Raw genomic sequence first — 13,953 nt, forward strand, 5'->3', positions numbered from 1 at the left:
GCTAATGGTCCAACAATGGCACTGGCAATAAAGGATCAATTCCATTCCAGACCATTTTTATTTCATCTTAAATGATTCTCATTATTTGTGACTCTTCAAGCTTTCCCAGCAGATACATTGTAAATAGTCTTCACGGGCTTGCCGCCAGATGACGTGCAATTTACACAACGTTTCCTCTGAGCAACTGTCCAGCATCTTCAGGTGTTTCGACCTTACTAGTGTCTAGGTGTAAATAATGGTATCCACACATTGACGCCTGTATAAAGAACACGCACATGAAGAATGCACAGGCGTGGAAATCATGCATGCGCAATGATTTGCAGATAGATGGTGCCATACTAAAATGCCCTCTGCACTCATGTCGATTGTCTGCTGCTATGACCTATTAACGCCAAATTGTGCCGCACTGTTCTAACAGATACGTTCATCATATGTCACACTCTGATTTCTGCATTGCACGTCTGTTAGCACTTTGACAACTCTATGCAAACACTGCTGCTCTTGGTTGTTAAGTGAAGGCTGTTGGAAATTGTGTTGCCCATGGTGAGAGGTAATGCCTGAAATTTGGTATTCTTGGCACATTCTTGACACTATAGGTCTTGAAAGATACATGGAATGTCCCATGTGTCTAGCTCCAACTACCATTTCACGTTCAAAGTCTGTTAATTCCCATCGCGCAGCCATAATCACATCACACACCTTTTCAAATGGATCCCCTGAGTATGAATGACAGTCCGCAAATGCACTGTCCTTTTGTACCTTGTGTACGCGTTACTACTACAATCTGTGTATGTGCATATCGCTATCCTCTGATGTATATATGCATGTCACTATCCCATGACTTTTGTCACCTCAGTGTATAATAAATGATGTCATTTCATATCAGAGCTTTTTGTAATCCAAAATATGCATTTGACAAGGTAAAAACACTCCAACAACATATGATAGTGGGGCTGCACCTTACTAGTGAGAGTATATGCAAAAGAAGCATCAGGCTTTTAATGTTTCAGCCACTAGTCTTTAAACATAATGTATTAACTATCAAGCAGTGACTCCAGGCTCATATACTGTCATTTCTTTTGCATGTGTTCTCGGTGCATTCCCTCTCCCCAGCCACTCCATCACAGGTGTAATGAAACAAGTAAATAATCCCAATAAACACAGTTTTGGAGACTGCACAAGTGTAGTTATGCAAAAGCTAACAGACTATTTGGATTATGTTCCTTAGGATGAACGAATGCATGTGTGGTACATGCATGTGATGCACCAGCACACTTTCATGTTGCTGTTTGGGAATATGTAGCATGAATCTTCGACAAAAAGAGCATCAGTCTGGGGTCGCCAATACCGTAGCCACCTAGATCCCCCAACCTGAAACTGTCAGTTTTTCTGTGCGTTTGGAACACATCTGGCAGTTTTGAACATAAATGGACACAGATGAGCTGAAGCCTGCCTTCACATGAATGGTGGCCATGTGGCACACTGTAATGTGTATAACCTCAGTTGCATGTTTGCAGTCTGGATACCTGGGAACTCTGTAATAAGGTGTTCTTGTATTCAATCTAATAAGTCATATCAGATGTTTATTAGGATTATTTGCTTGTGTGTGTGTGTGTGTGTGTGTGTGTGTGTGTACTGAGTATCCCAAAGCCCAGATAAAGTAGGAAGGTTGCCATTATCAAGATCAAAGTTAAGGCCTACCAGGACTGACAATCCTAGTTGTAATGAGAGTGAGTACAGTAATTACTCCAAAACACACTAAAGCTATACAAGCATGATAACACAATGAAATCTAATTAATAACCTAAGTAGCAACTCTTCCATAGACGCCACTGTCACCAAAGATCCAAGCAAGCATTCAATTTGGATTCTAGGGAAGATGTGACACCATGTTAATGGTGAGTCAGAACATAATGGAAATCCCAAAAGGTCTCACAAACTTAAGCCCAATTCAAGGACTTTCTTAGGAACTGTACTCTTAAACTCATTAATACAATGTGACAAGATGAAACAATTGATTAATGCTCAGAAGAATATAAAATTATAGTAAAACCGTTGCAAGAAACCTGCTTCAAATGACATTTCTGAATCAGATGGATATTGCTTCTTTCAGAACAAATAAAAAAAGAGAGCAATGCAGAGCATTCCATTTCTTGACACATCCTCTGCTGCCAATATCAAAATCTCAGATTTCGAACCAATAGATGACAGACTCTGTGTGCTGTGGAAACAAAATTAGTACTTTTATTAATGTACATGCCAAGCAGGCGATCACTTTATTTGGAGAGTTCGAGTGCCTTTTAGTGAGATTTAAATTATTAACTTTCCCTTCGCTCAAGATCGGTGTTTGCTTATGCTTACAGGACCATTCCCATGACTTGGAATTGATGAATATTGCAGGCCTAAAATAATTCACACAAACTAGAAACTACCACTCTACAAGTATCATCTATAGCAACCAATGAGGAGTATGGAAAGACAGAAATGTGAATTCCTGGGGGTATGAGCACAAAGTTGGTTCAGAAGGGACTCACTCTCTGCCTGCAGCTTCCAACCTGATGTGATGGCTCTTCCTAGTCATTAATGGCCTGGTCAACTTTCCTAGGTGCACCTCATCCATCCTGTATCATGAATTATATCAAGCGTTTACCTAACAAATCCTCCTGTTATAACCTATATGGTTGCTCACTCCCTCATCTTATCCTACTGACACATACAATACACCAAATAAAATGACAAAAATCACAAGAATTCAGAAAAGACAGACAATTTCTGGAAAATAGTGGGTACCAGAATGGTGGAAATCCTGAAATACTACATAGGGATCTTACTGCATGATTACAATGTACAAGTTGAATGGAAAACAAAGTATAGGAATATTGTAGGGCACTAAATCAGCACATAAAAAGACCAACAAATAATGGAAAATGACTCGTTGAATTGTACAATCTCTCTCTCTCTCTCTCTCTCTCTCTCTCCCTCCCTCTCTCTCTCTCTCTCTCTCTCTCTCTCTCTCTCTCACACACACACACACACACACACACACACACACACACACACTTGTGCTCCAATAGAGTGCTGGTGTCTGGTAAGTCTCCCCTAACCCAAGGTTCCGGGTGACTTCTCTGAGCTCTACCCCTTTTTCTAAACCTCACCAGCCCTTTTCCTTCACCTGTCTTCTTTCCCCTTCAACCTTTCTGCCAGAAGAAAGAGCCGCTAGCTCTGAAAGCGTGCATAAGAATAATGTCTTTTATACTTGTGTTCTCCTGCTGCTGCTCGGTGTGCAGATTTTTTAAAACTATCCAATTACACGGTGTTTTCAAAAATCAATTATTTTTTATGATACTTTCATCACATAAATACTAACAAAGGGTGACGATTATTCGGCAAAAGCTAGAATTCTCAGTGACTTACATTATACCTGACAAAATTGGGGAAATCTCAAGGAATTTCATAACATCTCACAAAATTCTGCATTTTTAAGCAAACATTGAAACTGAATTTTACTGAGTTTTGTAAATAACAAATTTTAAAATACTTAATGTCTCAAAGTGTGTTAATTATATGAATATTAATCCATACAAATTATCAATATTTAAAAACTGTGGTTAAACTACTGCTTATGGCTGGTGTGTAGGTCAATTGAGAGGAAAAAGAGTCATTACCATGGTATGCCTCTCCCCCTCCACTTCATGGATGAGGATCCCCTCCACCACCACCATTAATTTATAAGGAGCTTCTTGACACCATCTTCCTCCCCATACCTGGAATTCTCAGGGACTTTTTTATTTCTCCCCCCCCCCCCCCCCCAACGTCTGAACAGCCACCCTGACACATATTTTGCACATTGACATTACACACAAGTCCACATTATAATGATCAGCCAACATAACAAAAAAAGAATTCCAAATAGACTGTTGCAATCTTCAGAGAAAGATAAACAGTACGATAAAATTCATTGGCAATCAATGCAAGTGACTTGATTTGTGCTCCAAGTTATCAAGTGCAGTACACCAAAACATTAAAGAGCATTTATTGCAAAATATGAATCACTATTACAAAAGTCAACGAGACACGTCATTTTAATTATACTGCCTCACAACACACATTAAACTGCAACAAATAAGAAATGGTGCAATAAAACAAAGATCCCTTTTGTGTTAAACAGAGAAGTTGAGAAAGTTTGAAGCAACTGAATTTGCAAACTAAAATAATATACATGACAAAAAAAAAAAAATACCTGGAAATGCTTGCTTTATTGTATATGTTCCTTTTTGCCATAATCCTGTTTTCTTTTCCACTTGTATCAGCAAAGACAGTATCTTTTTCAAATGTTATTATGTGGATAAAACTCAAACCAAATGGAACATGAGTATCAAATGGTTGCGTACAAGTAATTTTTATGATACCCCATTTGTTTTCTCTCACATTTTCACAAAACTTATCTGTAAAATAAAACACACATTGGGTAGTAATGAATACCATGATGCTAAAACTATATGAAATTTTTAAATAAATAAAACTGTCTTGCTAATGGGAATACAAGGTATTGCATTGTGATTAACATCAACTTCAAAAGTCGTAACAGACTTTTACAAACTGACTTTTTCAAATTAAGTTATAAACAAGACTGTGTATATCAAAGATAATGAATGTAAATTTGTTGTTTTATTTATTTCTTCCATCCAGCTAAAAAGCTGTCCCAAATGCATTGCTGTTCATCTAAGATGAGAAATTTACCTTCAATACTTGTGGAAACTCATGCCCATTTCTCTGTCTAAATCAAGATTTCTTGCTAACATTATGCATGTCTTTTCTTCCTTTTTAAATTGACAGTGAAAAGTTCTGGATCGAATACCAATAACCAAAGGAATAAAGATAAATACTACTGTATCTTTGAGGCATTGATCAATCAACAGGCACATAAATAGTAAACCTAGAAAATTGGTTAAGAGAAGGTAGTTTTAAATGATGTAACCCAAAGGGTTTCCAACAGGCATAAAATGTGTTGACTTTTTTCTTTGATGTTTGGTAGCAAAACAATGAATCTGTATGTGTATGTTGAAGTCATAGAAAAACTTCTACTTATCATCAAGCTGCAAATTTAGGTCTACACATCAAAAAAAGATCACAAAAATATTTGTATTTTGAATTTTATGTTCCTTTATCTGGAAAATAGACATGAAAGGTTTGGAGTTAACAGCCTTAAGCAAAAATGGTAGCCAAAAACGGGAGACCCATTAGAGGGAAATCAATAATGAAATTGCAGAAAATTAGGTATAGAAACAACTTAATTTGAAAGCAAGTATTATTTGTAGTTTTTACTCACATTTTCAAACAAACAAATTATATGGGAAATAATCACTTCTTTACACTAAACCAATTTGAAAAGAGAAAAAAAATTATTTATGTACTCCACATAATTTAAATAAAAGGCCTGATGGATTGTCTGTGGAATATAATGGCTTTACAACAGATTTTAAGACACAATATTAAATTAAAAACTTTGAAGTGAGCCAGATTAAGACATGTGTTGTTATCATGTTAAAAAAATATGTATACATAGTTAACAAGTATTTATTATATGTCACTGTTGGGCCTTTTGTCAAAAGACTGGTTTGATGCAGCTCTCTATGCTAGTCTATGCTGTGCAAGCCTCTTCATCTCTATATAACCACAAACTACATCCATTCGAACCTGCTTACTGTGTTGAAGCCTTAGTCTCTTTCTACAATATCTCCCTCCAGCCTCTATCGCTTCCTTCCACTAATAAACTGACCATTACTTGACGCCTCAGGATGTTTCCTGTTAACCAACCTCTTCTTTTAGTCAAGTGGTAGCATAAATTTGTTTCCGCCTCAAAGCAATTCAGTACCACCCATCTAATCTTCTACTCAATCCACCCATCTAAGCTTCAGCTTTCTTCTGCAGTGCTACATTTCAAAAGCATCTAATCTCTTCTTGTGGGTATATATTGTCATCCACACTTTGCTTCAATACAATGCTATACTCCATTCATGTACCTTCAGAAAATAAATACTTATTCAATGTCAACAAATATCTTTCTTTCAGAAATATTTTTATTGCTATAGTCAGCTCATATTTTATATTATCTCTACTTTGGGCAACATCAATCAGTCACTGTGCTGCCCAAATAGCAAAACTTGCCTACCACTTTCAGTATCTCATTTTTTAATCTAACTCCCTCAGCATAATCTCATTTAATTTCACAAAATTTCATTACCCTCATTTCAATTTTGTTAATATTCATGTTACAACCACTTTTCAAAAGGTTTTCAATTTCATTCGACTGATCTTCCAAGTCCTTTCCCATCACAGGGAGAATTACAATGTCATTGGCAAACCTCAAAGTCTTCATTGCTTCTCCCTGAATTTTAATTCCAATTCCAAATTTCTCTTTCACTTGTTTTACTGCTTGCTCGATGTACATGCTTACAACACTGCGGATAGGCTACAACACTGTCCCATTCCCTTCTCAACTACTGCTTCCCTTTCAAATCCACTGATAACATTTTGCATTCTGTGTTTTGTCCCTGCTACCGTAAGAATTTCAAAGAGTGTAATCTAGTGAACATTCTCAAAAGCCTGCTTCAGTCAGACATTACCTAACCTGATTCTTTCAATTTATAGAGGTCACATCTCCTTAATTTCTTCCCTTCCTGCAATTACTCAATTTTAATCTATAGTTAATAAAAAATAAACTATGGTCATGGTCCCTTTCTGCCCATGGAAAAGATTTGCAAATTAAAATCTAGTTTTGAAATCTCTGTCTTAAAATTCCCGTGTCTCTGGATATCTTCCACATATTCAACCTTCTTTCACGATTTTTAAATTATGTATCAGCAAGGACTGAATTATGCAATGTGCCAAATTCTACCATGTGGTTTCCCCTTCCATTGCTTTCCCACACACCACGTTCTCCCACTATTTTTCCTTCTCTTGCTTTTCCTACAAATGAATTTAAGCCCCCAACCACAATTATGTTTTTGCCCCCTTAACAATCTGAACAATTTATTTTATTTCCTAATATGCTGTTTCAATCTCTTCATCATCAGGAGAGCACATAGACAAATATCGTACTACGTGATAGTATACATTCTGTCATACATCTTGCAGCTGATTTGAAGTATAAATGTTCACAAATATTGTCACACAAACCTGAAGGTGGTCACAGTTGTATATTTTCTTGGCAAACAGAGAATTTAAATAATTAAAGTTTATCAATTCACAAACCTCTTGAAAACATCAGCACAGATGTTTTTCCTGACCCACTTTTAGTCTGTTGTCGATCCATTAAAACTGATGATGGCAGAAGTGTTTCAAATTCTGATGATCCATAATGTGATACAGAAACTGTCACAAACGCTGAACCACAATTTCCTACAACATAAAAATTTTAAAAAATTCGTTTATAACCACAAAAATGTTATATGAAGAAATATAACAAATTTCTTTGCTTAAGGTCAAGGTGACAGTTATTCAGCTTATGTCACATAGAAGTAAGCACCAACTGTTCTGATAATGACTCAACATTATAGCATTGCCCTGGAATAATTTACAAAATACATCATCTGACTGATTGGTACGCAGTTTGCATGTGGCTCCTTCCCACAAAAGTGTGTGTGTGTGTGTGTGTGTGTGTGTGTATATATAAACACTTTTTTGAAAAAGAAACAATAGACAAAGAAATAAATGACAATATCAGACTATAGGCATATACCAATACTCTCATTTCACTTTAATTTTCCCACTTTTTTTAAAGAAAAGTGTGTGACAGACTGAAAATCCAGTATTTCAATCATGCACCAATTTTATGCCTCCAGAGTCTGTGCGAGACAGATTTTGACAACTGAGGTCATATCTGCCCATGTCATAACATTAGAACACCAAGAAGTAAAAAAAAAGTCAAAAGCAACTATATGTTAAGCCCAATCGATAGAAGGAAAGATAGCTAAATACAAGGGCTTAGCCTTTGAGAAAGGTCCACAAAAAACACCATAGAGGCAGCAGAGTTCCCAAACCAAAGATTAAATGTCCTTCGCCATACCGCTATGATGGATAAACAGCCCATGCGTCATTTGCTAAAACGGCCAATAACTCGAATGGCAAACATACACTGGAAAGTAAGTAGTTTAAAAAAAAAAAGGACATTGAGTCAGGAAATGGCAATCCATCAAAGGTGGATAACAATGAGCAGAAGGGGGTGGGGGATAGCTACGAGCCAAATGGCGAGGCTAATAGTGGCCAATATGCAAACTATAACCTTGCTATGAGAGGGCCAAGGGAGGTTGGCCATGCCGTTGGGTGAGAGGTTTAACTCCCTGGAGCTTGTTCCTGTGAAGAGAAGACCAGTGGTGATGCCAAAGTGACACCATCCGCCAACAGACAGCAACACGGAGATCAACCAAAAGAATGGGAGAACAAGTAGGCCGAGGTCGGATGACTACAGCCCTGGCAGCAGCATCAGCAGCCTCATTTCCTGTCAGACCGAAGTGAGGAGGAAGTCACATGAACATCACGCAGGCTCCCTCAGCAGTGAGCAAGAGGAAGCTTTCCTGGACCCATTGCACTACAGGATGTACTGTGTACAGCACACAGAGTCTCTGAAGAGCACAGAGAGAATCAGAGCATATGACACAATTAAGAAGCATGTGTCATCAGAGGTACTGGGGGGCCTGATAGAGGGTGAAGAGTTTTGCTGTAAAAATCGAGCAGTGTTCTAGAAGCCAGTACCAAAAATAGTTGGTGCCAATAACGAGCGAACACCCGACACCATAGCCAATCATGAAGGTGCTATCACTCAGTTGCGGGCGAAGGTCAAAAAACCTACAGCAAGAGATCAAATCTGGAGCAGTGTCCTTGGGAAGTGAATGAAGTCCAAGATGAACACGGCCCGCCATACAAAGCCAAACTGGTGAAAGGTTCACACCCACTGGGAATATGACAGGTAGCATGAAGTTAAGCTGCTGGAGCAGTAGCCGAAAGTGAACTCCAAGAGGTGACAGAGAAGAAGGGCACACTCCAAACTGGCGGTAATGGGAGTCATATATAAAGAGGGCATAGGACGGGTGGCTGGGCATGGCAGACACACAGCATGAGTTTCTGCTGAGGAGGACATCATGCTGGTATGACAAGTGGTAGCTCAGTAGCTTCTACACAGAGACTCTCAACCACGCTAGTGTATAAGGTGCCAGTGACCAAATGTTCTCCACAATGGTGGATTGTGTTAAGACGGCATAAAATGGATGGACGGGCAGAGGAATAAACTAAACACCCAGTCTAGTTTCAAACAGACAAGTGATCAGTATAAACAGAGGAGGTTGGTCTGACCCCCAAATGCGATTGTATGTACAAATTAGAAAATGCTTGCCCACAAGAGAAAGGTATATCTGAATGTGAACATCGTCCAGTTGTTTTTGGAAGATTGGAATTGATATGAAGTGAGGGTATGATCTATCTTCCTCACAGTAAAAACAGCACTGTAGCATTCACGATTCTCAGAGGAGAAGGACATCACCCAAACCTCCTCCACTTGTGTCTGAGCCACAAAATAACAGTCCTACATGTTGGAGATAAGAACTGGGTCGACAGTGACATCATCTGCTACAGTTACGCTGGAAATCAGAGAATGGACATTTGTCCCAGAGAGCCGACGGAGATTGTCCCACATGATGGAAGAAGGAGGGAAAGAGTTAAAAGAACTAGTAAATGAAATCCAGCTAGCTTTTTTGCTATCCTGAGGAATGTGGTGACACTGTGCTTGCAACTGTTTGTAATGAATACAGTTCGCCATCGTAGCATGACGATTAAAAATGTGGAGAGTATGTCTCCACACCTGAATCATGCTGCGGCACACTTCAGTCCACCAGGGGAACAGGACACAGCATGGTAAACAAGAAGTGTGAGGTATGGAACATTCTGCAGCAGTGAGGACAACATTCATAAGGTACCCTACCTGGTCATTACAACTGGGGAAACGTTTTTCGTCAAAAGTTGCCAGTCAGTCTTAGCTGCCAATTGGGTTTACACGCAGGTGTGGTAGGAGCCAGCAAATGGGACAGCGCATGGGAAATGGTTGCTTGAGTATGTGTCAGAGAGAACGGACCACTTGAAATGGCAGGCATGCTGGGCAGTGCACAATGAGACGTCCAAAATGAGAATAGGTGTGTGTGTGTGTGTGTGTGTGTGTGTGTGTGTGTGTGTGTGTGGAGTCTGAAAGGAACATAGGTGATCCAGCATTGACAGAGATGAGATTGAGTTGACTGAAAAGGTCAGCCAAAAGGCTGCAAAGAGGGCTGACAGCGAACGACGGAGGGATGTAGATGTTACAAAGTGGAAAGGCGAAGTGAGGAAGGAAAATGCAGACTAAAACAACTTGAAGCCGGATTTTCAATGAGATGATGTAGCTATGGACTTCATCCTGGATGAGTCGCATTACCCCCAGTGAGATAGAATGCCATCCTAGGGAGGAAGGTCAAAACGTATTGGAAGGGAATGCGGGAGATCAAAGTGATCACAAGAGAACACAATTTTGTTTCTTGGAGGCAGAAAACAACTGGACGTTGTGATTCCCAGAGCATCCGTAATTCCTCCATGTTGTATGTAATGCCACATATGTTCCATTGGAGTCATAAGGGAGAATGTTGAGGAGGGAACAAATGAAGGTAGTCACCTCTGTGAGCGCTGAGTGCCGCCCTTCATAGACTCACTACTACAGGGTGCAGTGGCTGGAGGATCCTGTTCCATGAAGTCTACAGAGGCAGCGGCATTCTCCCTGGGCCAGCCCGTGGATTCCAGGGCAGACAAAGAGTAGGTGGTGTGCACCAGCAAAATGGACGTTGGTTGGCTGGGTGAGGTTTTCAGTCGGTCGGCTGGGTGAGGTTTTCAGTCGGTCGGCTGGGTGGGGTTTTCATGTGATGCACCATTGAAGATGATATTTGACTTGGGTAAGGAGAAGACCAATCATCTTTGTTCGATTCCTTAGGGCCTTTACAGTTGGCTTACACAGACCAACACTTTTGTTGTCTGGAGGAATCTAAAATACCTTTGCAGGGGTATTTCTTTTGTCCTTTCCAGCCTGTCCGTAGTGTAGCATATGATTTCGCCACTGGGGGTGAAGATTTGATGTCTTGATGTGCAGCTGTGGGAGAAGGAGATAGAGATGCTACTGTGATACTGAGCGATTTCAAAACTGCAATACTGGATTGGAGATCGCAAGCCTGCATGGCCATGTCCTTCATAGAGGAGCAAGAACGTTATTGTAAGATGGAGGGCTGTCAACTAGCCTAAAACTTGCAAGCAACTGGGTAGGGTACTTTTCCCTTCACCCGGATCTCCTGAATGGCCTGATCATCAAGATACACAGGACACTCGCGGGATGAGGTGGCATGGATGCCATTGCAATTGATACAACCCTCACGAGGATCTCTACCAGAAGTAAAACACCTGGCTGTGTTTCGACAGGACACGTGAGTGTGTTATAATGTTGACACCGGTAGCAATGCATCGGATTTGAAATGTATGGTCAAATAGTGATGGGTTCACAGCCTGCCTTAATCTTCGCAAATGAGAGCAAAAGTGTGTGTGTAAACACTAAAATCGCATAAACCTTTTTCATTACCCAATGGACTGCGGTGATGCCCTGTTCAGAGATATAATTTCGGATTTCTCCCTCGGTCAGACCATCAGGCATCCAAATGTATATAACACCACACGAAGAATTCAGCATATGATGGGCCTCGACACGAACAGGACAGCCATGGAAGAGCAAAGTTGTAAGCAGTTGTTGGGCTTTAAAATCACAATTTGTATCCAGAAGCTAACTCCCATTATGTAAGCAACAGCAGGATTTAACAGGGCATGTAACCGCATCAACACCTTTCTGAATAATAAATGAATTAACTGTAGCACAGAACTGACCTTCTTTGGTAACTGATACCACAAGGAACGCAGGTGCACCAGAGAGACTTTGAATCTTTAGCCACATTCCATTTATGTTTAGTAGAGGTAGACTGGGATGATGACTGGCTCATTGTGAAAAAATCCCCCACAATTTCAAGTGTCTCCGAATACGCACTTCTTCCAAATGTGGGACCCGTCTGCACCTCCCGAACTCCGAAAAGTGGGACCAATTGGCAATTGGGTATGTAACAGCTCAGGCAGTCACCCCTTCCAGGGCGTGGCCTGTATCAGGGGGTACGTGCAAACCCTGTCAACCTGGTGCTGGGAATTACGCGTTATCCAGTCATCTGCTATGCGTCAAACGCCTGGGCCGGCCATCAGGTGTGCAGCAGAGAGGAAGAATGGAGATAAAAACCTGCCTCCTGCATCATCTTGCAACATTTTAAGTTCACTTTGGAAAATATTTCTGCAATGACTTTGATAAATTTAACTGGATTAAAAATTCATTCAAAAATGCTCCTGGGCCATCCTGTCAAAACACAGTGGGCCAAGAACAACTTACTGATCTCACTTGAGATATTTCACAGGAGAGTAAATTTAATCAGGTGTCTTTGTTGGAATTTCAGATATATATTAGCAAGGAATTCCTAATGCTGAACCAAAATGCAACAATGTACCTGTGCAAGATTGGCTTTTCAGCTTCAGAAGTTATGAAGTCGATCTACCATTCACAGCTGATTGAAAGCAACGAAATTTGGGTGGCTGTTTCTGCTATTACTCCACATCTTGAGAACCTTTCTTCTCAAAAGCAAGCTGTGATGTATCTTTTGCATTTCTTGCTTTTATGTTTTCTTTTTTCTCAAAGGCCAAGAGAAAAGGCGAGGCAGTAGCCCAGCGTAGAGCCTGCGCCTACCATCATGTATTTTTTATTTTCAAATGTTAAAAAAAAAGAAGTTTTTCCTGTTCCTCGGTAAGAGGAAGGACTTGCTCTCTGTTAATGAATGAAGGCAGACACACGTTATTTTAGAGTGTAATCGGTGGTAGCCATTTTGGTTGAGAGGATGAGTGAAAAGTTTATTTTTTTTAAAATAATATAGCATTATTTCACCAGTGAAGTAGCATGACTCATTATCCCAAGTAGTACTGTAATATATAAAAATCCATGAAGCCCACCTGTGTACTTTGGAGTTATGATGATGATCTGATTACAATATCATGGACACAGTCAAGATTTTGTAGTGTACACGATGACTGGACGTAGTATTATTAACTAGTAAGCATAAATCTACAACAAGGGCAAGACTATTTCGCCTAAGTAGAACTAATATGAAAAGATTCTTTACACATTTACAGGCATAGCCCAGCTTATTGTGCTTGTATGAAATGCCGAAAAATTAATCTCATTATTTCCATGTATCTAAACATTTATTATTATTATTATTATTATTTATTATATTATAAAGTGGTGACAAGTGACAGGTACGGTATGTAGTGAGCAAAGCTGTGAGTACTAGTGTTGTTAAGACAATGAATATACATGTTTGTTAATAATTTCTTGATGTTCCATTTACTCTGATGACATGCAAGTAGTACTGTAATATATAAAAACCCATGAAGCCCACCTGTGTACTTTGGAGTTATGATGATGATCTGATTACAATATCATGGACACAGTCAAGATTTTGTAGTGTACACGATGACTGGACGTAGTATTATTAACTAGTAAGCATAAATCTACAACAAGGGCAAGACTATTTCGCCTAAGTAGAACTAATATGAAAAGATTCTTTACACATTTACAGGCATAGCCCAGCTTATTGTGCTTGTATGAAATGCCGAAAAATTAATCTCATTATTTCCATGTATCTAAACATTTATTATTATTATTATTTATTATATTATAAAGTGGTGACAAGTGACAGGTACGGTATGTAGTGGGCAAAGCTGTGAGTACTAGTGTTGTTAAGACAATGAATATTCATGTTTGTTAATAATTTCTTTATGTTCCATTTACTCTGATGACATGATGGA

The 13,953-nt window shown here is 39.4% G+C and overlaps 1 protein-coding gene across 1 annotated transcript in view; it reads right to left on the bottom strand.

Annotated features, from left to right (window-relative positions):
• LOC126153520 (uncharacterized) overlaps window positions 1-13,953 on the bottom strand; it is a 119,235-nt gene that overhangs the window by 83,648 nt on the left and 21,634 nt on the right. Inside the window, exons 3-4 of the mRNA XM_049916079.1 lie at window positions 7,255-7,401; window positions 4,241-4,445 (exon numbers count right to left, since the gene is read on the bottom strand). Coding sequence (XP_049772036.1) covers window positions 4,241-4,445; window positions 7,255-7,401 — 352 coding nt within the window. The remainder of the gene's footprint in view (window positions 1-4,240; window positions 4,446-7,254; window positions 7,402-13,953) is intronic.

Source organism: Schistocerca cancellata, chromosome 1, assembly GCF_023864275.1.
Source record: "Schistocerca cancellata isolate TAMUIC-IGC-003103 chromosome 1, iqSchCanc2.1, whole genome shotgun sequence".
In the NCBI taxonomy this organism is placed as follows: domain Eukaryota; kingdom Metazoa; phylum Arthropoda; class Insecta; order Orthoptera; family Acrididae; genus Schistocerca; species Schistocerca cancellata.